The sequence below is a fragment of the Neopsephotus bourkii genome, unplaced genomic scaffold (genome assembly GCF_033783945.1).
Source record: "Neopsephotus bourkii isolate Nb327-2 ecotype Australia unplaced genomic scaffold, CSIRO-AGI_Nbou_v1 NB_923, whole genome shotgun sequence".
Taxonomy (NCBI): Eukaryota; Metazoa; Chordata; class Aves; order Psittaciformes; family Psittacidae; genus Neopsephotus; species Neopsephotus bourkii.
This window is the reverse complement of record NW_026901417.1, coordinates 2,171,287-2,197,238: the sequence shown is the minus strand read 5'-3', so window position 1 is coordinate 2,197,238 and position 25,952 is coordinate 2,171,287. Positions and strand designations below refer to the sequence as shown.

General features: G+C 43.2%; 1 protein-coding gene across 1 annotated transcript; it reads right to left on the bottom strand.

Annotated features, from left to right (window-relative positions):
• Positions 1–1,468: 1,468 nt before the first annotated feature.
• Positions 1,469–18,050, bottom strand: RAB43 (RAB43, member RAS oncogene family). Its single transcript, XM_061357858.1, has 3 exons — positions 17,772–18,050; positions 7,792–7,975; positions 1,469–6,918 (listed from the first exon to the last, which is right to left on the bottom strand). Exons 1-3 carry the CDS (start codon positions 17,979–17,981, stop codon positions 6,665–6,667), a joined length of 648 nt encoding a protein of 215 aa, XP_061213842.1. The 5' UTR covers positions 17,982–18,050; the 3' UTR covers positions 1,469–6,664.
• Between the last annotated feature and the right edge of the window lie 7,902 nt (positions 18,051–25,952).

The window sequence follows — 25,952 nt, the reverse complement described above, 5'->3', positions numbered from 1 at the left end:
CGAGCCTTAAAAGACTATTTCTAAGAAAATACACTCTTCTATTTCATGTTTTCCTCTGCTTTTATCTGGAAAAGATAATCTTTTTGTCTAAGGATCTTTTTGTATTGATTGAACCATTAGAAATCTGTGCTAGCTTGCCACAATTTTGGTCCTATGTAAGTTACTTTATGCCCAAACTTACAGAAACTTGGATTCTTTTAGCTAGCTATTATATCTGAATATATAATGTGTAATTTAAGATGTCTGAGTGAATTTATAGGGGAATTAAGGTTTAAATTCCCACAGGGTAGTCAGTGATATATGTTCTTATGAAAGCTTAAAATAGGTGACTGCTGTTCTTAGTTTCCCAGTTTAGGCTTCAAAATGAAAAGATATAAATGTAGGATTTTTTTTTAATGTTACGCTTATGACTAAAGAAAAATAGTTCACTTAGAGGACTCCTGCTATAATAACAAATTTTGAATGGGGTAGGTAAGCCTTAGACAGAAATGACTTTAAACAGAAGCACCTTTGTGTATTTATCTAATATATACCTAATACCTGCCATATCTTCCCTTGACCCACACTGCCTACTCGGACTTGATCGATTTCAGAGAAGACACTAGAGGGATTAAATAGCTTTCCCAGGAGCAGGAGGTTGATAACATGCAAGAACTTGCCAGTTACAGTATCTGGTGGATCTTCAGTGCTTTGTGATAGGAATGTTAATACTCATATATAATCATGAATGTTAATTTTCTGTTAAATCTGAAGTTGAAAGAAAGGTATAAATCAGTGGCAGCAGTCCAGTTGCATAATCAAATTGCCAGTACCTTAATTGAAGTCTAAAAAAATCAAGTGCCATTGGATTTTTCAAATGGTTTCCTGGGGGAGAGAGACATACTTTTAACCTCATAATGAGGGAATATGTTCTAAATACAGCTTTATGCCAACTTCACAGCTGTCCAAATGTTAAACTGTGCTGTTGCCATCCAGTTCACTAAGTTTAGCAGTCCACTCATCATCAGTATAGACAGCAGTTTTCTGTTGTACAAGAAGTGAACAGGAAAGCACCAAAAACTACTTCTGTAGTGCATGATTTTACCTCTGGGAAGGAAAGTGTAAGCAAGCATTGATTACACCCAGACTCTTACTCAGGCTTCTCTTTACTCATTCTTGTGAAGTTACTCTGTTTTCTGCTGCCTGCTGACTCGTATGGAAAACCAAGACTATTGTTGACATAATCTATCTTCAGTGACACCTAAAGTTACTTATGTACTACGGGTAACTGCCTGTATCAGTATTCAAGTAATAGAAACCCTTGTTAAAAAAGGGAAGAAAAAATGGCAACCCTTTTGTGCTTCGAAGCATTCTTTTTAAAGTGAATGTTTTCCAGTCACATTAAAAAAATGGTATCTAAGGTCAGGTGAGTGCGCTGGCTATTTGTGTCTAACCTCTGGCACCAATTCTATGGACAGCAAATACACACTTGGGTTGGTTTGTTTACTTTGCTCTTTTCCAAGTAAACTACAATGAAATGATAAAGATGCCAAGGGCTAAACTTGTTCTGGAAATTACAACATCTCCTCATGGAATAGTTGTGAGCTTTTTCCTAAAGTAAGCAGTGGAGATTGCAATTAAATGCTTCCATCTGAGATTTTTTTGCTGCTTTGAATAGCTCTATAACCTAATTCAATAGGATTAAAACAAATCTAACGTTACCTGGCCAGTAAAAACTAAGATACCCAGAAGGCTGGTTCTCAACTCAAATCTCAGTGGAATCTTCAGCACCAAAAAATACTACAAAAATAAAACGGAGGCAGTATTTACTCACAGCATGGAAAAGAGCCACCAGATCTGAGAACAGCCTGATTAGAATGGACTCTGCTTTGTGACTCTGAAGTCACTATACTTCAAACAACTGTAACCATTGATCTACAGTAACAATGTGACATCTTTTATGGCCCAGTTTGTAAATCTAGAATGCCTTTTAGTTGATAAACATTTTAGTATCATTTGAGAAAGATTGATCATCCTTACCACTTAATTACCCTAAACTTGGGCTTCAGTTCCTTTCAGTTTTACCAAGAACTATACATGCATGCCCTTGGATCTGTTGCTCTTCAACACTTCTTGTAGCACAAGGGCAGGAATACAGCTACGTGGTCATCATCAGCTGCTGGCATGAAGTGAGTCACTTGGGAACTACCTCTCCACAAAAGAGCTCCTATTTCTTTGGATTTTCCCTGTTCACTGGTTGCACACTCTACCTGTAACCTGGTTCGCTTCTGGGAAGTCTCCACAGAAAATGAAGGACAGGGGTTAAACTGAGCACCCTCCAAGGCTGGAAGATACCAAAAGAGAGTAACTTTATTTTTCAGTTTCACAAAGCAGTTACTGTTCTCACTTCATTTTCCTCCAGTACACTGTTTACCCAAAATAATGCAAGAGGGTAAAATTCAGTGCTCTGTTAACATATAAATGTTTTGGAAGCAGGACAGGTAAAGATAAAACCATTTCTATCAATGAAGTAACACACAAATTAATATTGATTTAAAGAGACTTTCATTATTTGAGTAAAACAATCCCATGAAGAGAAACTAATAATGCTACCTCCCAGATCCCTCAGGATTGGCATGAGATGGCAAAAGACATTCAAATGGTCAACTGGCTGGGGCTCTCCAATTCAATAACACAGGTGTAAATCTTAATGGGACAGGGTATACTGGGGCAGATGACAGAAAGGCTTTAATGTTATTTAAGGGTGTTACTGCGTGTGTATGCATACTGTCAAGTACTACTGCAGCAACACAGGTATAGTGCATGTAATGGTCAGCTCTATTCTTCAAATAAATATGATCTTTAAAGGCAAAGAAAAGACTGAGCAAGAGCTCTCATCTTCATTAAGTTCTTAGAAATCTATGGGCATTATCTGGGCTTAATTTAGTTTTGTAATTCTACCCCCTGTAAAAGGGACCTGCTTTCCACTGCTGAGAAAGTAACAAAATCATTAGGACCTAGGTTCTGTTCATCTTGTTTTGCAAAGTAAATGTTAGCAGGTTTCTGGGCTGAGGTTTCTTTGGTGTTATATTCACATAACTCTAAATATGTGTGCAAGTTCCATCCTTGGTGATGGACTGGATGAGTAACTGCAGATAAAATGAGTTTAAATCAAAATCAGTCCAGAGGATAACAATGCAGAATGCTCCTGGGAACCACATTCTGCTGATTATTTCAGTTCAATATTTGCCTCTGCATTCCACTCCTAAGAGTTACAAGGCAGGGATTAACGTCCCCTTCTGTGTCTTTGTAATATTTTGCACACTTTGGGCATTGCCAAAAATAAATGATAAATACTAATTCAAATACATGGTCAGCCAAGGAGATCTGCTTAAAAGCAATTACTGCAACCTAGTCTTGTTAATGTTCAACTGCCACTAACCAGGTTTCTTGGCAAATGTTGATGCTGTGAACTCTGCTCATGCACTACTGAATTATTCACTCGCTGTACGGCAGTGTGCACTTGTACCCTAAGGTTTCAAACAGAGGTTTTTACCCCTAAATCCCAGGTTTATTGCTACCCTCTCTCCTCACCCAGGTATGCTTTTGGTTTCAAGAGGATTAATGGAATTAAACCAACAGGACTATCTTCCTAACACTTGAATTACACATTTAATAGAAGTCTTCAGAAGGAGAGTGAAAAGCTCCAAGTTACATTTACTAATTTATTTCTGGCCAAGAAGCTATCAGCCTAGTGAGTATTGTAAGGCTTTGGTAATTGAAATAAGCCTTTTACTACTGAAAGCCAAAGCACTGTCATTCATAACTGCTGCTAACCTGAAAAAATAAACCAAGTCTTCAGGCTATTTCTTTGTTCCCTTGTGTTCCATTAGGTAGGGCATGCAAACTTGTATTGCACTTGTCACAACACAGAAGAGCCAAGAGTTAGAAGACAAAGCTGACTTAAAGCCATAGTCGTTGTTTTCTACAACAAAATGAAACCTGATCTGTATTGGTGCATTCACTCAGAAATACAGCAAACAAATCACTGATGCTCTATCTTATGTTTTCTGACTGGAATAGACTAATATGTAGACAGCGTCTCAGCCTTCAAGACTAGCTTAAGGAATACATGGGGGCAAATGGTAAGGACAATTACAGCGCTTGTTCTAATTCTACTTGTCTACTAAACAAACCTGAAAACTAAGGAAATGGATCAACAGTTCCTCAGTTCTCCATCTACTATAAAAGCACAATCATTCACTGACTGCACTGCAAGTAGGATTTATGTTCATTTTGTATCTTGTTCCAGTTGTAAAATGAGTTACTATGTAAACTACTGATTTCAATCTGAGTAGTAGCAGTACCGTTCTTCAATGCATGCAAATCTTTATCAGCATGGCTTAAATAATTTGGCACTAATCCTGCAAATAGTGGGAGGCTGAGCTTATCTGAGGGTCTATGTTCAAGCATGTTGACCTCCAGGACTGTTACGTACAGATGTAAACTAGAATATGGCATGATAAAGTCAAATGCTTACTAGTATTCTGGATTTTCAGGACCAACTAACCAGGAAGAAAAGCATTCATCAGGACTGAGTTTTAGCTTGGACTGACTTCAGGAGCAGAATACAGGGTTTGCTAATGACTAACAAATCCAGAGTATGGGTAATCCCCATTTTCAGTGTCTAGCTACTGCTGAACACTTCCTGCCTGTGGTCTTTGGATATAGGAGAGCTTGGAATGTCCTGGAAAACTATCAAAAATACTCCTAAGTACTGCAGCTCAACCTGCCCTTCTGTATAAAACATTACAATTGTAAAAACTATACTAATTGAAAAATTTAAGGCCCTTTCAATCTCACAACTATAAAACTTGAAAACTAATGCTTTAGATTAGAAGCAAGAAGGCTATAAAGCATACGTTATGCCTCAATTGGCTACCTCAGAGTTTAAAAACCCAAAAAGACCAAAGAATGGTTTCGTATTTTCTGTTGCAGGATGAACAGTATTGAAATTAGCCTGTTGATCCATTAGCCCTTTCTTAAAACTTCCTGATTTTCATGATACTGGATATGTTAAATGGCTAAAAACTAGTGTAGCTCTAGTAGCAAACCAATCCAGGTCTGCTTTGATCAAGACTTTCAGACAGGACGTGACTTCACTGTACGTGTGTGCTTTCTGAAAACGAGCTCCTTTAAAGCATCAGGACTGCAAAAATCACTTGTCACTCTGAACGCCTTTGCTTTAACCACAGAGTTAAAATAATCCTGCTTCTGCTCTCTTGCAAGTCCATTTTTGTAAGGTGCTGGAGGGTGTAAGTCCAGAGAGGACTGCTGCCATCAGTACTTCACCTGCACCTACAACGTGTAATACAGAGCTGAATCCTGAAAGACAACTATATGGAGTTGTATTACTAAATCTATTTAACTTAACAGTGTAGACCTTTGATCAACAGTGAAAGATTCTTCCTGATGAGTGTTTTCAAGGAATGAAAAGCAATTGGTAATTTCTGATAGGGAGAGGGAAGCAGCTGAGTGCAAAGCTGGGAGGGAATTACTTCAAAAGGTGCTGGTTTCTTAAACCCAAGAAGTTGCAATGCATGCAGTTTTCAGCTCTTCAGAGGTTTTCTTTCTCATTATTTGCCAAGATTGTTTTTAAAGAGATGGTTTAAAAACACCCGAAAAGCAAAACCCAAATCCAAAGCAAAAATCAAATCCACCTCTACCACTTAAGCAATAAACACTCTGGTAAAATTATGTCAAATATATGACCAGAATGAACCCTGTTAATGACCATTAGGCACATGGCAGGAGATCATGGCTACCAGTCAGTTCAAGGTTTCTCCAGTTCCTCTTTCCAGTGGCGCAGGTCTTGAGTTGTGGAATGAAATTAAGAAACCTGAGGGAAAAAACTCAATGATACCCACTTGGAAAAGGGAGCTATCACTGTGCAAACAAGAACAAATGAAATGCATCTACCCTCTTCTCAAGGCTGTATTTAAAATAACTACACTGGTTCAATCCTGTTTGACCACAAGTTCTGTGATACTGCTCAGGCTGATCTTGCTTTTTCTTAACTTGGTAACTTAAAATTCTAACAAAACCTGAGAAAAGACTTCCCCACCTGGGCCTATCCCAATGTGAATCAGCAATTCACATGCCCTAGGGCATGGTGACTGCTTTCTGGTCCTCTAATCAAAATGCTGGGGATTCTAGCACTTGAAATACCTTTATCAAAGACACTGGCACTTTCTGGTCATTGGTGGAGTGCTGAGGATTTACAGTCACTGTTAAAGATTGCCTATTCCAAAACTGACCTCCTTTGCCAACAGTTCTGTGCTAAATGCTTCAGAACTCTGGTTTTGCGTCAGCCTCTTCCCCAACCATCTGCCTCCCTACCCCGCATCACCAGTTCCAAGTTGTTTCTTCCACTTTTGTAACTCAGGTGAAGGTTACAGAAAAGGAGATGGTGGAGATGTAACGTTTTTCAGAGGGTTTGACTTTTAGGACTACCTCTCAAGAGTTGCCTTTTAAAACTAAGAAACCAAAGCAAACAGGATTGTGTCTAACTTCTACAAAACTGCTGGTTTCACAGGAGGAGGAGGATATGGCTACCATGCTACTCAGCATTAGGGTGAAGCACCATCTAAATTCCAGTAAAGTTAGGGACATCACCTGGCTCGTATCAGCAACCACACCCCCAGCCTTCTGCAACGTCTTTGCTGTCAAGCTTGATGCTATCAGTATTCTTCTCACTGAACATAGGGCCTCCATGCCTCATCATGAGCTCTGTAGCCATCTTCACAAAAGCCTCCTCCACATTGCTGGAGTCTTTCGCAGAGGTCTCTATGGCACAGATGATGTTATCATAGTGTTCAGCCAGACTCTGAGCTTCCTCCAGCTGAACCTCTCGAAGGTCACTTAGGTCAGACTTGTTTCCTGGAAGAAACAACAGAGTCACTTACAATGTTTCTGTCAGAGTCAGTATTTAGCAGGAGGTTCTCAGGTTTCCAGAGCTGCAGAATTGCCATGCTTGGAGATTTTCAAAGTTTGAATGAACATGCCCTCTCCAACCTGATATCAGCCCTGCTGTCAGCAGGAGCTGGGCTGGATAACCTCCTCAGCCCCCCTCCTGTAGGGCTCGGACAGAGAACAGAAAAAGTCAGCAGCTGAAGAGTGGTGGCTGTACCTCTTAAGAGAAGAAAAATGAACTAGAAATGGAAGTTAAAAGCATTTTGTGAAAACAGCAGCAGCCTGCTGGTACCTAGGGAAATCTGGGATAGTGCTGATGTTGTATTAGCAGATTTCCAGGCCACAAGAGTTGCATCTGAGTCAGAAACATTAGGTCTGGGAAGCAAAGTACTGACAAACCCTGATTGCCCCAGAGTCCTTCCGAAATTTCCCATTTGCTGAAGTTGGTGGGTGCTCCAATTTGCCAAAACACTTTGGCTTGCTATGATGGAGCTTCTCTGGTCCCTGGAAACCTCATGATCCTTACCATGAGGATAGCTCCCAGCAGCTGTGCCTCAGAACCTGCAAATCTTGCATGCCCAGTTTGCCATTAAGTGAGAAGCACAGGGTTCAAAGCTGGCTTCTGATAGAGAGCTGCCTACTTCTTAACAGAAGTTAATAGAAGGAAAACATTTCTGGTTTGATGAATCAGAACTTTCTAATGAAAAAACCCAGGAAAAATTTCCAATGGGATCTATTACATACATCTTAATCCAAAAATAAAACTTCTAACCATCTTAAACAGGTATTGAAACATTGCATGGTAACCTGTAGCACTTGGTACTAATACTTTTCACTCACCGATCAGCAGCTGTACTATGTTGGAACCAGCATACTTCCTCACATCCTCGATCCAGCGAGGAATGGACAGGAAGGAACCTCTCTTGCTGATGTCATAGGCCAGGATTGCTCCATTGGCGCTGCGGTAGTAACTCTGTGTGATGGTGCGGAATCTCTCCTGGCCAGCTGTGTCCCAGATCTGCAACTGAATAAAGTGAAGCACACAGTGAGATGCGGGCCAGCAAGCTTTCCACAGCAAAAGATAGGATTTGATTCAATAACCTTGTTATAAAGCTCCCTTATATGTAATATATTCTGGCATCACATCCTTCTACTCCTTTGTTCATGATTCAAGGACAATAATATATACCAGAGAGTGTTTTTGCACTCGGCTGCTCAGAGTTTGGATCAATTGAGACACTCTGGGATCCTGCAGGTGAGCTCTGATGCATCCTTCTGTGGCAGATTATGGAAACTATCACTTGTGTGTCCAGCCTACCCCTCTATAACCTTCTCTAGCAGAGTTATCAAAACAAGACATGAGCCCATAGCCAAGCCATCCCAGTTCCTCATCAGGTGTGTCACTGAAACTACAGAAGGTTTTTCACTAGCATCGTGTCTGTGGTACTGATACAGGCTTGCCAGTTCTGCTACTGGGGCTGTAACAACTGGAGCAGGATGTGGTGGTATCACCCAAGAGCCCTGATGCTGTTTGGTAAGTAGATATGAGATAATTGAAAGCATATATATAGAATACATAAAACATATAAAAGAAATACCGGCAATTCCTGGTTTCAATACAATCAGACAAAGATGTAGTCAGGCTAGGCAGCTGTCCTTTTTTAGGTGGTAAAACAGACATTACATCTGGGCAGGGAGAAGAAATGCTTGTCTTGCATACTTTTGCCTAAATCCAGCAGCATAAAAACTATGAGGTTAGTACCAGGGTTTGAGTTCCCAGTACTAGCTGTTCCAGAAGAAGCAGCCAAATAACTCAGTGGACAAATACAATATCCTGCTTACAGGGAAAATGTCTTTCTAAGTCCTCTTGTTTTACAGGTTGTGTAATGTCCTGGAACATGACAGTTCATATTCCAGGAGCTTCTAATCTAAAGTAACTGTGGATGTTCTCATCCTCCATATAAGTCTCTAATCCTTTTTGAATCTTTCAAAGCTCTTGTCTTCAGTATAATGGCAATTAAACCAAAGAATCTCCTTTTAGAAATCTTATATCTTCTGTCCCTCTGTTGCACTTTCACTTCTCTATCCCCAAATGACAAGTGACTGCTTGCCTTTTTGTGCCATTCTTTATATTCTGCACCTCCTCTTAATTGAGGCAGGACAGAGCAAATACTCCTGGGGTTTCCAATCTTCCCATATTGTGGACCTGTTACTTAGTTTTTCTCTTCTCTCTGAACCTTGTCATCTTAAACAGCTGATTACTTCACACAATGTGGCAGTGATATTTTGTACTCCATAATATGGAATAATTTTTCCATTTCTTTCTTTTGCACATTAGTATTTTTATCTTCTGACTGCTGCATGTTTGAGCAGCAGCTTTTACTTTGGAAAAGGCTGTACTGATCAAATCAGTTTCCTGTGCTAAGCTAACCAATGGTAAGGCATTTAGATCCCAAACTGCATATATACAGCTTAAAAGGAATCAACCCAATGAGAAAGTACTTCTCAGTCCTAATAAGAGTTTCCTCAGAGGAGGGGAAGGGACTGTAATGGCCTCAGAAAACCGAAAACCACAAAGCAGTGATTATTAACAGGGCAGATAATGGCTTAGAACAGTCAACACACTAATACCAGGGACAAGGAAGTTCATGGCAGGTTTATGTATGATGTTCTCTGTGCTCAAGCCTCCCACCAGACCTTTGTGTTCATTACGTAGTTTTAAATCTCAATCCTTGATTAGGTCAAGTGCAAAATAAGGCTAATGATGATTATCCAACACTTGGGAGAGGTCTGAGAGATTCTTCGCAGACAGAAGGATCATAAACATTTTAAATTAAAAAAAGAAAAAATTGTCACAGCTTACACTTTTCACATGGTGTAAATAAAAGTGATTTACTTGCACAGTGACTGAGCAGGCCAGGCTTGGGCTGTACACTGCATTTTGAAACCTCTATAGAAGTATATTCCATAGAATCTCAGAATCATTGAGGTTGGGACAGATTTTGCGAGCAGACAAAGGCAACTGCTTGCCTCGAGTGGTTTCAAAGCTTAAATCTTCCTGAGTCTACGATTTTCACAGGGAGCAACATAACTCTGATTAGCCTGTAGTTCCCAGGGTTTCTTGCCCTTTCTGAAGATGAGTATGGTATTTCCCTTTCTGAGATCCTCCACAGTTTCCACAGCCTTTCAGTGGCGACAGAACAACCTCAAAATGTCACCAACAAGATCTCACAGCACCTGCCCCCCATTTTTTACTCAAGCATTTACTCAAGCATCTGTCAAGTGTGGACAGACTCAAGCATGTCTGTCCACAGGACTGCATGTACAAAGTTGCTGAAGCTCTCTGAGCTACTGGGAACCCCACAGACTCCAGGTTTGACCTTCTCAGGAGCTCCAACAGCAGTCTTCCTCAAGCCCTCATCCTTCAGGTAAGTTCTTTTTCTCAGGCATCTGAAGTTCCTCACTCCTCTTTTGAATCATTTAACTTTTGACATGATCTTCAGTATGTTGTGGTTTTGCTGTCATTGCTAAGACTACTCTATGTATTAGACCTGTAAGACATTTTCTTTGCAAACGTACATATGAATGAAGACCTTGTGTCCACTGTAGGAAAGGATGTGGTGCGAGACCATCTTACGAACCTGAACATGCACAAGTCCATGGGTCCTGATGAAATCCATCCGCAGGTCCTGAAGGAGTTGGCGAATGAAGTTGCTAAGCCGCTGGCCATCATATTTGAAAAAATCATGGCAGTCAGGTGAAGTTCCAGATGACTGGAAAAAGGGAAATATAACCCCCATTTTCAAGAAGGGGAAAATGGATGACCTGGGGAATTACAGACCACTTAGTCTCACCTCTGTGCCTGGCAAAATCGTGGAGCAGATTCTCCTGGAAGGCATGCTAAGGGGCATGAAAAACAACAAGGTGCTTGGTGACAGCCAGCATGGCTTCACTAAGGGGAAATCCTGCCCGACCAATTTGGTGGCCTTCTATGATGGGGCTACAGAACTGATGGACAGGGGCAGAGCAGTTGATGTCATCTACCTGGACTTGTGCAAAGCGTTCGACACTGTCCCACACAACATCCTTATCTCTAAATTGGAGAGACGTCAATTTGATGAATGGACCCCTCGGTGGATAAAGAACTGGCTGGATGGCCTCACACAAAGAGTTGTGGTCAATGGCTCAGTGTCCAGCTGGAGACCAGTAACGAGTGGTGTCCCTCAGGGATCAGTGTTGGGACCGGTCTTGTTTAACATCTTTGTCGCTGCCATGGACAGTGGGATTGAGTGCGCCCTCAGCAAGTTTGCCGATGACACCAAGCTGTGTGGTTCAGTTGATCCACTGGAGGGAAGGAATGCCATCCAGAGGGACCCTTACACGCTTGTGAGGTGGGCTGATGCCAACCTCATGAAGTTTAACCATGGCAAGTGCAAGGTCCTACACCTGGGTCAGAGCAATCCCAGGCACAGCTACAGGCTGGGCAGAGAAGAGATTCAGAGCAGCCCAAGGAGAAGGACTTGGGGGTGCTGGTTGATGAGAAAATGAACATGAGCCGGCTTCAGTGTGCACTTGCAGCCCAGAAAGCAACCGTATCCTGGGCTGCATCAAAAGGAGCGTGACCAGCAGGTCAAAGGAGGTGATCCTGCCCCTCTACTCTGCTCTCGTGAGACCTCACTTGGAGTATTGTGTGCAGTTCTGGTGTCCTCAATGTAAAAAGGACATGGAACTGTTGGAACAAGTCCAGAGGAGGCCATGAGGATGATCAGGGGACTGGAGCACCTCTGTATGAAGATAGGCTGAGAAAGTTGGGGCTGTTCAGCCTGGAGAAGAGAAGGCTGCGTGGAGACCTCATAGCAGCCTCCCAGTATCTGAAGGGGGGCTATAGGGATGCTGGGGAGGGACTCTTCATTAGGGACTGTAGAGATAGGACAAGGGGTAATGGGTTAAAACTGAAACAGGGGAAGTTTAGACTGGACATAAGGAAGAAGTTCTTTACTGTAAGGGTGATGAGGTGCTGGAATGGGTTGCCCAAGGAAACTGTGAATGCTCCATCCCTGGCAGTGTTCAAGACCAGGATGGACAGAGCCTTGAGTGATACAGTTTAGTGTGAGGTGTCCCTGCCCATGGCAGGGGGGTTGGAACTGGATGATCTTTAGGTCCTTTCCACACCTAACTATTCTATGATTCTGTATCAACTGACACACCTGCTTGTCACTGTTCCCACCACTTCTGCTGGCAGAAGGAGCCAGGCAAGGGCTCGCTCTTTGTTTCTGGGGAAGTCAGTCAAATATAGGCATGGTTTAATGCCTTGCTTAAGCCAAACTAAGACAACACTGTCATCAAGGACTTGCCATCCCAGCTGTACATCCTTGCCATCTCCCTGTACTGAAACTAACACTTGTACTTTTTGGGGGGCTAGTAACAGCTCATTCCTTACAATTTGAAAGCTTAGAAGCTTGTCCTGTCGTGGTGGTTGAAGTTTTAATAACTGCCTTATTTTATATCATTAAGAACAGAAACACACAGAGTATGCAAGTCTTAGGAACCAGATTACCTAAAAAAAAATGTATACAGTCTCTGTGTTGAACTTACGCGGTGTAATTTGTTGGACAAGAAATAACAATTGTAAATTCTTTGGAAAACAATTTAGTCTTAGTATTTCTCATTTAAAAGCCCCTCAATGTAAGTTAGACGTTAAATTCAAAATCCCAAATGAACTGTACTAGCCACAGATTACAACAAGAGATAGGATTCTTCCATGTTGTGTTTCATCCACATTGTATATCATCATGCAGTATATGACATGAAGTTCTTAATTTATTTCCTTTGTTTAAGTGCTCTGGCTTTGTAAACGATGTGATGAAAGCAATGTCTGTCACTCAGTAACCTTCTGAAGCCAATCCTGAGTTTGTGATTACTTTAGCAACAATTTTGGTGTAAGAAAGACAGATGTTGGGATTGCTGGAGAATTGTCTAAGCCTTATCTGAAGGTACTAAGAAAAACCACCTATGAAATAAAGAGATGGGGGCACTCCTCTAGTAACAAATGAGGACAGAATAAAGAACAGAGAATAAACAGCCATTGTTCAGAAGGAATATGACAGAATACCCTAAGTGAACAAAGACAAGGAGCCACCTTTCTTGTGCTAATTGTTTCACTCTTGAATGCCCATTTACTTACTAAAGCTGGTTAGTTTGATCCGATTTTATCTTTGCATTTTTTGGACAGCATAGCCCTTAGCGCTGACTGGCACTACAGAGCAAAATCCTAAACCAGCTATTAACTCCTGTAAGACTTTTCATGACTCCATTTAATCACCATAGAATTGGAGCTTTCTGTAAGTACATCAGACAAAGTCTGGAACATCTTTTCACATGTGCCTTTTCATCTTTTCCTGTTGGGAAGGAGTACATGTCATTCACCCCTTGCAAGGATGCAGGCTAGGGTCTGTGGGGCTGGGAAGCAGCTGTGCTGAAAAAGCCCTGGGGGTCTCTGTGGACAGCAAGCTGAAGAGAAGCCAGCAGTGTGCCCTGGCAGCATGCTGAGCTGTACTGACAGGACTGAAGCTAGCAGATCGAGGGAGGTGATTATTCCCCTTTATTCAGCACTTACGAGGTTCTGGCTAAAAGACAGTGTCCAATTTTGCTCCCTCCCCAGCTACAAGAAAGACGTTGCAGAACTGAAGCAAGCTCAGTGGAGCACCATCAAGATGGTCAGGTAACCAGAGTACACACCCCATGAGAAGAGCCTGAGGGAAACAGGCTTATTCAGCATGGGATGCTGAGTACCTGTGAGGAACTTAATCAAGAAGACTGAGCCAGGCTTTTCACAGTGGCTTAAAGAAAACAGTTTCAATTACAGAAATAGACAAAGCATTGAAAATGGCTAGTGGCAGGCTGGCCAAAGAGCACAGTAAACAAGTATTATCAAATGGTTTGACATGGATTCTTCTTGCATTGATAAACATGTTGTTTATCAAAGGTTAATGCTTAACAAATGGCCTCAAGACATGTTAAATGATTTCTCTCTCCCTTACTTCCTATGTAATTTAAGTACTTTTCTGATTCTTCTGAAGTATCAAGGGAGTTCAGTTGTACTTTTATTTGTGAAGCAGCATTAATAACAACTAAGTACATCCTATAGCTGATACTTTACAAAGACAGAAATGTCACTTCTGTGCTAGGAATTCTTCAAAATACAGCAACTTCCATAACATTTCCCAGCAGTGAAATGGAGTATGCAGAGACCATGCTAAATGATTCTTAACCAACTGACCAAATGTGTCTAAATCCTGTCACCAGGATGGCAAACAACAATACACATTTCTGTACCCTGGCAAATCACAATACTTGCTCCTATAAAAAGACTTACTGAAACTATCTTGTAACTGAAGCCATATATATAGTTTTTGCCAAAAGCAACAAACCTAACACCTTTATGGCAACACATTTCAATTTAAAGTGATATACACAGGATAGTTAGGACAAACTGCTCCACTCAACTGTTTCCTTACAAAATTGTCCAAGAACGAGGAATCCCCTCTTTGCTGGGAATGCAGCATTCCTGTTTGCTCTAGCATTATGAGTGTCAAAGTAGTTGACAGAGAAGAGAGCTACGCTTTCCTCTGGATCTCAAAGAATACTGCTTTCATGGAATAACCAACAGCTTCACTTGTATTTGTTTAGAACATTATTAAATGCAACAGTCAGGAGACATGACAGTTAACAAATCATGGGGTTATATTACCTGCAATTTGGCCAGATAATGACACATTATGTTTTGGGCTAGTCTGAAAGGAATATAGTTAAAGCCACGAGGCCTGAATAAAAGCCAAGAATCTTGCTATCATATGGGCTGAAAAGCCTGTAAGTTAAAAACTGCAATGATACATAAAGAAGTATTTGTTATAAAAGGAATGTGCTTGTTTTCAACTGTTCTTCCCTTCTGCTGCTTTCTGAAAGACATAGTAAGACAGAGAAAAAACTGGCATAAAGATAAAAGTACTCAGTATATGTAAAACCACTATAAAATGACAGTATAAAGTAGAAATTAAAGATATTCCATTAATTTCTCAGTTCACAGGAGGTAATTCAGGAAAAGAAAAGGAATTTTGTTATTGCTAACAACGATCTATGGACTTAGGAATGTTCTTGCCTAGCATTATGTAAAATCTTAGTTCCACCATTTTATAAATATCTTTTCTTCCAGTGACATAACAGTTACAACACATTTTTGTTCTGTCTGCCAGATTCTTTCTATCACTCATAGAACAAGTAATTCTTTTATCAATAGCACATTAGTCATTATGCATTAAGTCAACAACCACAACTTCTGGGAACTAGAGCCTGCACCCAAGGATTTAAGCTAGCTGAGAAGGACATATTTGATAGAGCAGCACACCATAATTCCAACCTGTTGAACAGCATACACTAGAGCTTTTTTAAAACTAGTATAGACTGCAGACACTGCATAAAGCTGAGGGGGGAAATTCTGCATATATGCTGGTCAGAATTTGCCCTTGGGATATAAATCAAGGTGGTCATCACAGGTAGCCTTGCTGTGAAGTTCCATTAGAACCCAGTGTCTTAGATCTGCCAAATCCCTGCCTGGCTCCTGTTAGCTCCAATGCCTCCGACAGTCCACAGCTCACAACAGCCAGTCCCAGAGGCAACTGGCTTGTATAATCCCACTGGACAATACCTCAGATTCCAACTGGAGATCTTAGAGAAAGAAGAAGAATAGAAACAAGACTGGATGGCACTGACAAGCTTACTCTCTGGAAGTGGTAAATCTCTGCAAGTCAGGATCTACTGGGGAGGTTATGGTACCAGCGCCTCACTGGTTTGTTTCCAAAGAGAAAGATTCAGTTACCAGCACTGTCCATCAATAGCTCCTTTCTCAAGCACTTAAAGTCTCTATAGATAAAGTTTAGTCAACTTCAGCAGCGGATGAAGCAGTAGCGTATGAAATACTGTTTGAGACACTTGAATACAGCTTTTAGATGCAAGCAAAGCCTTGAGTTAAAAAAGAAAGCTATTTGCAGAACCTTAACTTTTAGGACCCCAACATTCTTCTTATCCAGCAAAAAGGCATCAAAGGAATTGAGACTTCAAATCCTTGGGCCCCAAAATGTTGCAGCACCATTATGCAAATATAATGACAACATCTGAAGTTTTAAATGAAAAGGGACACTAACACAAATGTTACAAGGTTCCCATCTCTTAAGTACATGTCCAGTTCACAGGCAGTTGGGTTGTAATACTCTACCTAGCCTGACTGAAAACGAAGCTCAGATCATTAGGGATGTGGAGCAAGTGGTGATCAGAAGTTCCTTGGGACTTCTTCTGTACACCACTATTAACCTGCTTTATGAGGAAGCTCACAAAAGTCTGACGAAATGCCTCTTTATTTTCCATTTCTGATAGCATGCTGAACAAGCCTACCCAGAGTAGCTGCACTGCTCCAAGTCTCAACCCAAGCAGAAAAGCCTGGCTGGAATTTAAACTTCACATACAACCCACACCTCTAAGAGACCAAAGAAAACCCTCCAAGCAAACGTTTTCATGTTTTAGCTGCATCCCTGACTCAACAGCTAACAAAAATATCTGTAAGGTAAATCAGCAACACGGATTAATTTGCCTAAAGTAATGCTTAAAATACTCTTCTGCAATCTGTGCAGCCCCAGGGTTTTCTGAAGTAGAGAACAACACAAAGAATGCCTCGAGAGCTTGCATTTTCTTACTTGTTTTCACTAAACTACTACTAAGTCCCCAGGTTTTGTTGGGGGCCGATCAAAGCTGTACATGGAGGAAGTGGTAATACCACGAAGGAAATCAACACCTTGCTAGGCTGGAGCTTCTGATCCCCCTCCTTTCCTAAAACATGTGAGCCTTCATTTCTTCCATTTTCTGTGCTTAATATTCTGCTCACGAAAGTTAATCTGTAAGAAAAAGATAACAGAGGACTTTGACACCTACTTGGGAAAACGCAGGCCAAAATTCAACTGCCATTACCATATTTCTGTGCCACCAAAAGCTTTACAATCGCCTGATCTTTCCCAGGCAGTGACTGCCTCAAGTTCTTTCCAGTCCCGCTGGGATAACGACGAGTAGTTGTATGAGTCCTCTCTGGAGGGGGCTGATCCCTGCCGCCCCTTACGAACCGCGGGTGCCTTAAGCCTTGCCTGGCTGTTGGAGCACACTGCTCTGGAGCCTGCGCTGCTGAGGGTCTGAGTGCACTGGGCACGCGTCCTTATCCTCTTTCCAACCCTAACGATTAGCAGATTTTCTCTACCCTGAGAAAAGCATTAGTCAAATTTAGGGTTATTTATTCTGGCTGGAGAAGAACTATGTAAATGACACTTTCGGGGACACCCTGTAAACAGGTCTTTAAGGTAACTTTTAAATACGCCTCATCTAATAGCCGCTTCCCCAGCTTCTCCCGCCCTGCCAGTTCCACGTCCCTTCCTGGAAACATCACAATCCAGCGGAGGTTCCTCCCGGCTCGTAAACACACCATGGCCACAAGCCTCGCTGGAAACGGGTGCTGCGTTACGGCACACCGGAGGCAGTGCGGGATCGCAGCGGGGCTGAGGAGGGCCCGCAGCCACGCCGCTGCCCCCGCCGCAGCAGGACGCGGTTACGGATGCGCTTGGTCCCTCCTCGCCCGTAGCAGCAGCTCGGGAAGGCGGCCCCGGGACCGAGCAGCCCGTCCCCAAGGCGGGCCGGGGCCCAGGGTCCCCACCGGCACGGAGCTCCGCGGCGGCGGGCCGGGAGGCGAGCCGCAACCCCCTGCCCGCCTCGGGACTGGCGCTCACCTTCACCCGTTTGCCCTGGATCTCCAGGCTCTTCATGGTGAAGTCCACGCCAATGGTGCTGCCCTGGCGCTCGGCGAAGGCCCCGGTCTTGAAGCGCTGCACAAGGCAGGTCTTGCCCACGCTGGCGTCCCCGATGAGCACCAGCTTGAAGAGGAAATCGTAGCTCTCCTCCGGGTCGGGGCCGGGCCCCGGCGCTGCCGGGCCGGGCATGGCGCTGCCGCCCTCCGGCCTTCCGCCCGTCGCAGCGGGGAGCCGCGCTCTGCGCAGCGCCCGCCGCCCCCCGCCGTGCCAGGCCCGCCTCCCGCCCGCTCCACGCCCCGGCCCCGGCCGCGGTGGCCGCCCCCCGGGCAGGCATGACCGCCCCCGGCCGGGGAGGGCGCGGCTCCCGGCTCCCCGCCGCCTCCCGGCGGACTGCGCGACAGCCGTAGGCCGGTGCCCGAGGGGCCTGCGCGGGCCGCGGTCCGACCGACATCAGCGATGGTGTGTGGGCAAGCGAGTGCGTGAGAGTCAGCTGAGTGGCACTGAGGAGCCGCTGGCCACGACCGGTGTCCCGGTCCAGAGCAGAGCACATGCGGGCATCCGTCCGCTTGGTTGCCGGAGTGGCGTGTTTGTGCGGTGTATTCCTCCGGGTGCCTTTTACCGTTCCTGAGCCATAGGAGCAAACAGGTGCAGTCACCGTGCAGTCAGCCAGGAAGTACAGCTGGTTTGCCTTGTTGGCTGCTCACTTTTAGGTCCTGACTGGGGTGTGGTTTGTTTCCAGAGTCACAGTCCAAGGCTCAGGGCTATGTTTATTCACTCTTGCAAGGTGCTGCGCTGCCAGAGACAGCTTTAAAACTGCTGACAGCGTGCTACCTGTCTTACATAGACACGTGTGTGTGTGTGTGTGTGTGTGTGATTGTATAGTGCATCACAGGCTGGTTATGTGTATTGGGATAAGCAATCTGGAATTGTGTTTTAACTGCAACCTGGGTTATCTGCAAACCAAACTGCTCTTTATTAGACCCTCTCCTTCAAATTATGTGGTGAGCCAAGATGCTAATAAAAATCTGCTTTACTAATAAAATACTTTGACACAGCACATTTTGTTATTCTGATATTTGCAACAAAGATGTGCTAAATTCCATCCTCCTAGTTTCAAATGATAAATTGTGAAGCAAAACTGCTTAATGGCAGAGTTCAGTCTTCCCAGAGGCAGTTGTGCAGGAGAACACCCTGAGTTATGAGCGAGCCAGGACAGACCAACCAGGCCAGTTTGGACTGAATTGCACTGTATCGATGTATTTCAGTGGTTCATGATTATTCCTTTTCAGGTCTGGATATATGTTTTTGGTAGGCCATGGTAACCTCCCAGCAAGAGCAGAGGTATGAGTATGCCTTCAGGCTGGAATAAAGGCTTTCTGTTCCTGGTAGCTGTAACTGAATTAAGCCGGCAGTAGTTCTAGGGTATTGCACAACCAGAACAGAGAAAGCGTTACGGAGGAAGTAACACATCACCGTATATGTGCTGTCATGCTAATAAGCACTATTTCTGTTTTCAATGTTTGAGCAAAGCACTTCAGGGAATTCAGATTACTTAGGAAGAAGCACTGCTAGAGACTAGAGTCTTTAATACTTAGAATTAACTTTGTGACTTCATTTTACTGGAAGAATAAAGGTACTACTTTAATGGAGATAATTCTAAACTAGGTATTACATTATCTGTGCTACAGATCGTCACAAACCTTTTTTATCTGTTAACTGTCATTGTTGCTGCTTGTCAGCAGGAGCCTTTAATTGCTTCCAAAACAGAACTCCCCAAACAAAACCCATGATTCCTCATTTCATGTTGTTACACTCACGTGAAGGATCTTTCATTAGTTCTCTCAAGTTGTGAGAGCTGTACATAGTGCTTTGAATGTTAAAATGCTTGCCTGGCTGTAGTTAATCCCCAGGCTCCGTTGGTGTTAACACCTGGTTCATGCAAAGATTAGGGAAAATCAAATGGGTTTGAGTCAATTCCAGTTTGTATCTGGCTGTAGTTCACAGTTGTTCTTAAGAGAAGAGAATGCTAAAAAGCACGCTCTACCAGTGTCTCTACTAGCACTACTCTAGTAGTTACTGGAGAACAGCAGCACAAGATGGGAGAAGACCCCCTGTACTGCCCTTAGGCACAGTGTCCTTTTCACTTGGCTCAATTCAACAAGAGAAGGTAATTCTAATAAATGGGAGGAACTGCAGAGCCTTTACTGCAGGTGCAAGGTTGCTTGCCATTTCCACACGTGACAGTGGAAACTGCTATGGATGAGGAGATTGTATTCTGTTTCAGAGCAGCTGCTCCAGCTTTGGAGTTACAAAGCACATTAATTAAGGCCTGACCTAAGAAAACATACACAGTGAGCGCATGTGAAACACTGGCAAAGCACAAAGAGGAGGCCTGTAATACAGTGCTTGGTTTTCCGCAGTGCTGTTTGAAGGAGATGAGGTTCAAAGTAAGTGTTGTAACTATGCAATGACTTGCTAAGTTTGTAGGTTGCTGTAATTCTGAGCAGCAGCAAGCATTCACTCTTCACCGCTTCCAGTATGGTTACAGAACTATTGCCAATCTAGTCCATGGAGGTTGAGATGACTTGGATTATAGCTTGCTTGGTACATGGTTCAGACTGTGTTCCAAGAGAAGTTTTCCAGCAAAGTTAACAGTTCCTCCTTTGATTTCTAATACAGGCAGATTAGTTGATGTGTTAATGCTGCTTATGTGGTACAGCCTTTCTCTGGTTAGATTCTGGGTGAAAGAACGTTGAATCATCTATATTTTTGCTTGCTTTTATATAGCCTGCCAGTTTTACAGCTGAGTCAGCTCGAAGGGGTTGATTTCTTTAAGACAACAAAAGTAGTAATATATTGTACTTCCTTTTTAAAAATAGGTATCTGCTAAATAGTCTAATGCTCAGTTTTTATGATAAATGTACTATACACAAAGTATATTGGACGGTTTTGCTTGGTTTTTTTTTAAAGTCATCAAGGCATGTTCCCATACTCACCATTACCTGACGTGGCCCCATATAGCTGATGCATAAATCCTTCGTTGTGCATCTTAAGTCACATGTATTCGGTGACTCTTGAGTTTATGAGAGAAACCTGCTCTTCTTCCCATCTTGTAATATTTTGGATATGTTTTGATATTAGATGCTTTTTCTCCTTAAGAATGCATCAATGTTCGTAATCCTGTGGGCTCTGGCTTTATACTGCCAGACAGGGTGAGGTTATCTTGAAGAAGTCTCTGATTTCAGCTTAGCACAGGTAAGCTGAGCCTGCTGAGCAATGCAGCCTGCAGCATTATGGGGCCCATCTTTTACAAAAACTGGTTATTCTGTATTTTAACCAAAAGGATTTTGTAATAATACTGTTTAATAATTCAGTCTGAAATGGATTACTAAATGAAATTAATGTTGTGTTGCTTTAAGCATATTTGTGTCTGGAACTTTAAAATTTAGCAGTGTCTGATGGTTGTCAGTTAAAATGTCAGTAGTTTGATTTTCAATTTGTTAGTGTCCTAAAACATTTTTAAGCAAAAAGAGGATGAGGAGCATTACCCAAGTGTTTGATTGTTACAGGAGAGACAAAATTTTGCCCTCTCTGTGGATGGGGCATAGACCTTTGAACTTATCTGCAAGAATTGAGTCAAATGGATGGGTATATTGAGGACTGGCAGTAGTCAACAGATATTCTTGCTGTATGTGACAGGCTGTCTTTTCCCTATCTGTATGGCTTCACTAAGGGGAAACCCTGCCTGACCAATCTGGTGGCCTTCTATGATGGGGCTACAGAACTGATGGACAGGGGCAGAGCAGTTGATGTCATCTACCTGGATTTGTGTAAGGTGTTTGACACTGTCCCACACAACATCCTTGTCTCTAAATTGGAGAGACATCAATTTGCTGGATGGACCACTCAGTGGATAAAGAACTGGCTGGATGGCTGCACACCAAGAGTTGTGGTCAATGGCTCAATGTTCGGCTGGAGACCAGTAACGAGTGGTGTCCCTCAGGGATCGGTGTCAGGACCGGTCTTGTTCAACATCTTCGTCGCTGCCATGGACAGTGGGATTGAGTGCGCCCTCAGCAAGTTTGCCGATGACACCAAGCTGTGTGGTTCGGTTGGTACACTGGAGGGAAGGAATGCCATCCAGAGGGACCTTGACACGCTTGTGAGGTGGGCTGATGCCAACCTCATGAAGTTTAACCATGCCAAGTGCAAGGTCCTACACCTGGGTCGGAGCAATCCCAGGCACAGCTACAGGCTGGGCAGAGAAGAGATTCAGAGCAGCCTGCAGAGAAGGACTTGGGGGTGCTGGTCAATGAGAAAATGAACATGAGCCGGCTTCAGTGTGCGCTTGCAGCCCAGAAAGCAACCGTATCCTGGGCTGCATCAAAAGGAGCGTGACCAGCAGGTCGAAGGAGGTGATCCTGCCCCTTTATTCTGCTCTCATGAGACCTCACCTGGAGTATTGTGTGCAGTTCTGGTGTCCTCAACATAAAAAGGACATGGAACTGTTGGAACAAGTCCAGAGGAGGCCATGAGGATGATCAGGGGACTGGAGCACCTCCTGTATGAAGATAGGCTGAGAAAGTTGGGGCTGTTCAGCCTGGAGAAGAGAAGGCTGAGTGGAGACCTCATAGCAGCCTTCCAGTATCTGAAGGGGGCCTATAGGGATGCTGGGGAGGGACTCTTCATTAGGGACTGTAGTGATAGGACAAGGGGTAATGGGTTAAAACTTAAACAGGGGAAGTTTAGATTGGATATAAGGAGGAAATTCTTTCCTGTGAGGGTGGTGAGGCACTGGAATGGGTTGCCCAGGGAGGTTGTGAATGCTCCATCCCTGGCAGTGTTCAAGGCCAGGTTAGATGAATCCTTGGGGTGATATGGTTTAGTGTGAGGTGTCCCTGCCCATGGCAGGGGTGTTGGAACTGGATGATCTTAAGGTCCTTTCCAACCCTGACTATTCTGTGATTCTATGTTTCTGTGTGAGAAGTAACTGAGGAGCAGTGGACAGATAGAGATGCTCTTTAGTACCAGTAAGAATCATGACGAATAGCAAAGCTTCTCTGTTTTACAGTGGGTTTTTCCTGGAGAACCTTATGTGCTCTTTTATCCCATACTCAACCCTTTGGGCCTCGCAGCTGCAGTAGTTGCAGCACTTGGAAGACTCCTGGTGTCTTCAAAATTGAGGCCACTTGAACCTTGTATCCCTTGTGAACTGTTCTAGCAGAAGTCCTGCTCTTGCCTGGTGTTCTGGTACTGTACCAGCACAAGTGGCAGGAAAACTGTGGAGTTATAAAGAAGTTGCTGATGAGCAAACAGGGATGAATTTGGGGTTAGAAACTTCTCCAACCAAAGGGTTTTCTTGAGTACTTCTGCTTGCTCTGAGAAAATTCTTAGTGTTTCCTTCATGGATGATTCCTAGCAATGAAATATCTTCTGTTATGCAGTTGTTCAGCAGAGTGTATAACTGTCATGTGTAATGTGTGTGTTAGTCAATGCGAGGGTTGAATTTGTTACCAGCCAAGTTTCAGAAGAAGCTGAAATAAAAATGTAATTACATTCATGAAGTTCTCCAACTTATGCATTTTGAATATTAGGAGCCAGAAGCTCTTTCCAGTTCCTTTCAGATGGCTCAGTTCTGGATACTGCCTTCATTGTCGTGTGAAATACTATATACATAGCTTAATCATCCTCTGGATGAATGCAATGCACATTCTCCTCTGCTTTGTTTCTAAAGGCTTTTATCAGTCTTAGTCACCCATCCGTTTTGCTTGTCTGTATCTATAGAGAATGAAAGCCAGTCATTGCGTGGGTTTTATCTCAAAGGCTGTGAGAGGAGACATGCCACTTTAGAAACTAATTAATAGAACAGATTGCTTAAACCACAGCTGTTAATCACAGTTACAAACACTAAAGACTTGCTGATGAAACTAAAACCCTTGGTTCCTTGCAGGGAGGTTTATTTGGCAAATTGTCGCAGACCAGTTCTGAGTAACTGTGTGGTTCCTTCAGTTCCTTGTTGACCTGTGTCCTCTTCAGACTGTGGACTTTAGCTGGACCTTCAGGAATGTAGATGAGTGAGGAGTGAGGGAAATGCCTATAAACAGTGTGCATGCTCAGTAGTATTCTGTTGTGCATTTCCAGTGCAGCCAGAGTCCCATAGAGCTGCAGTGTACCCGCCCCCTGATGGGTTCCCCGCCATCAACGAGTTCCTGCCCCCCAGAGGGGTTGACATTGACGGGTACCTGCCCCCAGATGGGTTCTAGACTATTGACAGGTTCCAGACCATCGACCAGTACCCATCTCCCAACATGTTCCAGACCATTGATGGGTTCCCACCCATTGACAGTTCCTGCCCCCTGATGGGTTCTAGACCATTTATGGGTACCCACACCCTGTCGGGTTCTAGACCATGGATGGCTTCTAGACCATTGATGGGATCCCACTCCCAGTGAGTTCCCACCACCCGACAGGTTCCTGCCCATCGATGGGTACTTGCCCATTGAATGGGTTCCCTCACCCTGACAGCTACCTGCCCCCCTGCGCATGGATGGGTTCCCACCCATCAATGGGTACACGCCTCCAGAAGGGTTCCCGCCTCCCAATGGGTAACTGCCCCCCGATGGCTTCTAAACCAGGCTCATTGTGCTCAACTGGTCTCAGGTTCTGTGTTTCCCGGTATTTACTTCTACTGTTTTCAAAGGTTTTGATCTGGAAAGTCAATGGAATGAATTTGTATGTTTGAAGTGAAGATGTAGTCAAATACATGGCTAAATTGGGCCCCAAAAGCTAGTGAATCCTTTTCTGTGTTTCCCTAGGATACATTATTAAATCTGAATGTGAGCAGTGCTGTTACATTACTGTCATGCTTCAAAGGTACTGAAGTATAATATTGTAGATTTTGCCAAATTCTGTATACAGATTTTTGTTAAACCAAATCTGCACTTGGTATTTGATGACCTCTGATGCATGGAGATGTCTTGTACTTCCTCTGACTTTTTACATGTAGTATCTCTGTGTTGAGATATAGAAGTGTAAGTAATTTGCCAAAAATCCTCATGGAAAAGCAATAATATACGTATTAATGAAGGTTAATAACTGCTCCTCAATTACTTTCATTGTTGTGATAGGTACAGCCGGTAGGAAAGCTTGGTTCTCATGTCAGCCCTGCCATTCTTTTGTGTTACAGTTGTATTGTCACTAGCAGAAGTGATGGTGTGGTCTTTGGAGTTTTACTGCTACCTGTGTAGGCTCAGATCCATGTATGATACAGTGTCAGACCTGGGAAGATATGTGTATACAGGAATATAGCTACGTCACACCCTTCAGTTTAATTTAAGTCAGACTGGCAAGCTCTCAGGTCTTGTGTAAAGCATGGAAAGGAATAAACCTTGTTCCTCTGCTGAAAGAATTGAGGGTTTGTTCACTGTTTTGTAGTAATTTGTTTTATTTCTTATACATTTGAGCTTTCTCTCAAATGAGAGAGATTGGTTCTTGGATATTTGTTTTTTTAATATGTATTTTATTGTAAATATACACAACTGTTAAATACTGAGACCCACTTGGCTGTGCTGAATAGTGCTGCAAAAAATCCCAGAAAAAAACAAACCAAACCAGTTTCTGTTTCAATGTGGTAACCAGGACAAAGTGGAGTACCTGTATCTGTCTTGTGAAGATGTATTTGCTGCCTATGAATAAGTAGTGACAAGCAGAAAGAGAGAAAATAAACCCAAAGGAAGAGAAAACAAAATAATGTTGCATTTGCAGCAATTTCTACTTCACAGGTTGTGAACCTTTTAAAAATGATGGAGAGCTGTATCCTTTGGAGGAGATGAGGGAGGTGAAGCACTGCCATGCTGCAGGGAAGGGGGCTCTGCAGGGCTACAGCACTCCTACTGCTGCCACTGCCATGTAAACTAGGCCCTGCTCTTGAAACTGGAGTTAAGCACCTCAGAAAATCATGGCATTTACTGAAGAAGTCTTTCCTGGATTAGCCTAAAATTCGCTCGGGTTATACGAAAAAGGTGAGCCTTCCACCCATTATCATAACAACCGAAATAAACCAACTGTTTTGAACACAAGCAGGAAAATGGTGATCAGCTCTCACTTCTTTTCCTCAGGTTTGGTGTTGGTTTGCCTAAGATCCTGTCCTTGGATTCCCAC

Coding starts and splice junctions, on each gene's coding strand:
- RAB43 (XM_061357858.1), bottom strand. CDS start 17,981: ATGCCCGGCCCGGCAGCGCCGGGGCCCGGCCCCGACCCGGAGGAGAGC. Junction 7,976..17,771: donor TCCAGGGCAAACGGGTGAAG/GTGAGCGCCAGT, acceptor CACTTTATTCAG/TTGCAGATCTGGGACACAGC. Junction 6,919..7,791: donor CATAGTACAGCTGCTGATCG/GTGAGTGAAAAG, acceptor TGTTTCTTCCAG/GAAACAAGTCTGACCTAAGT.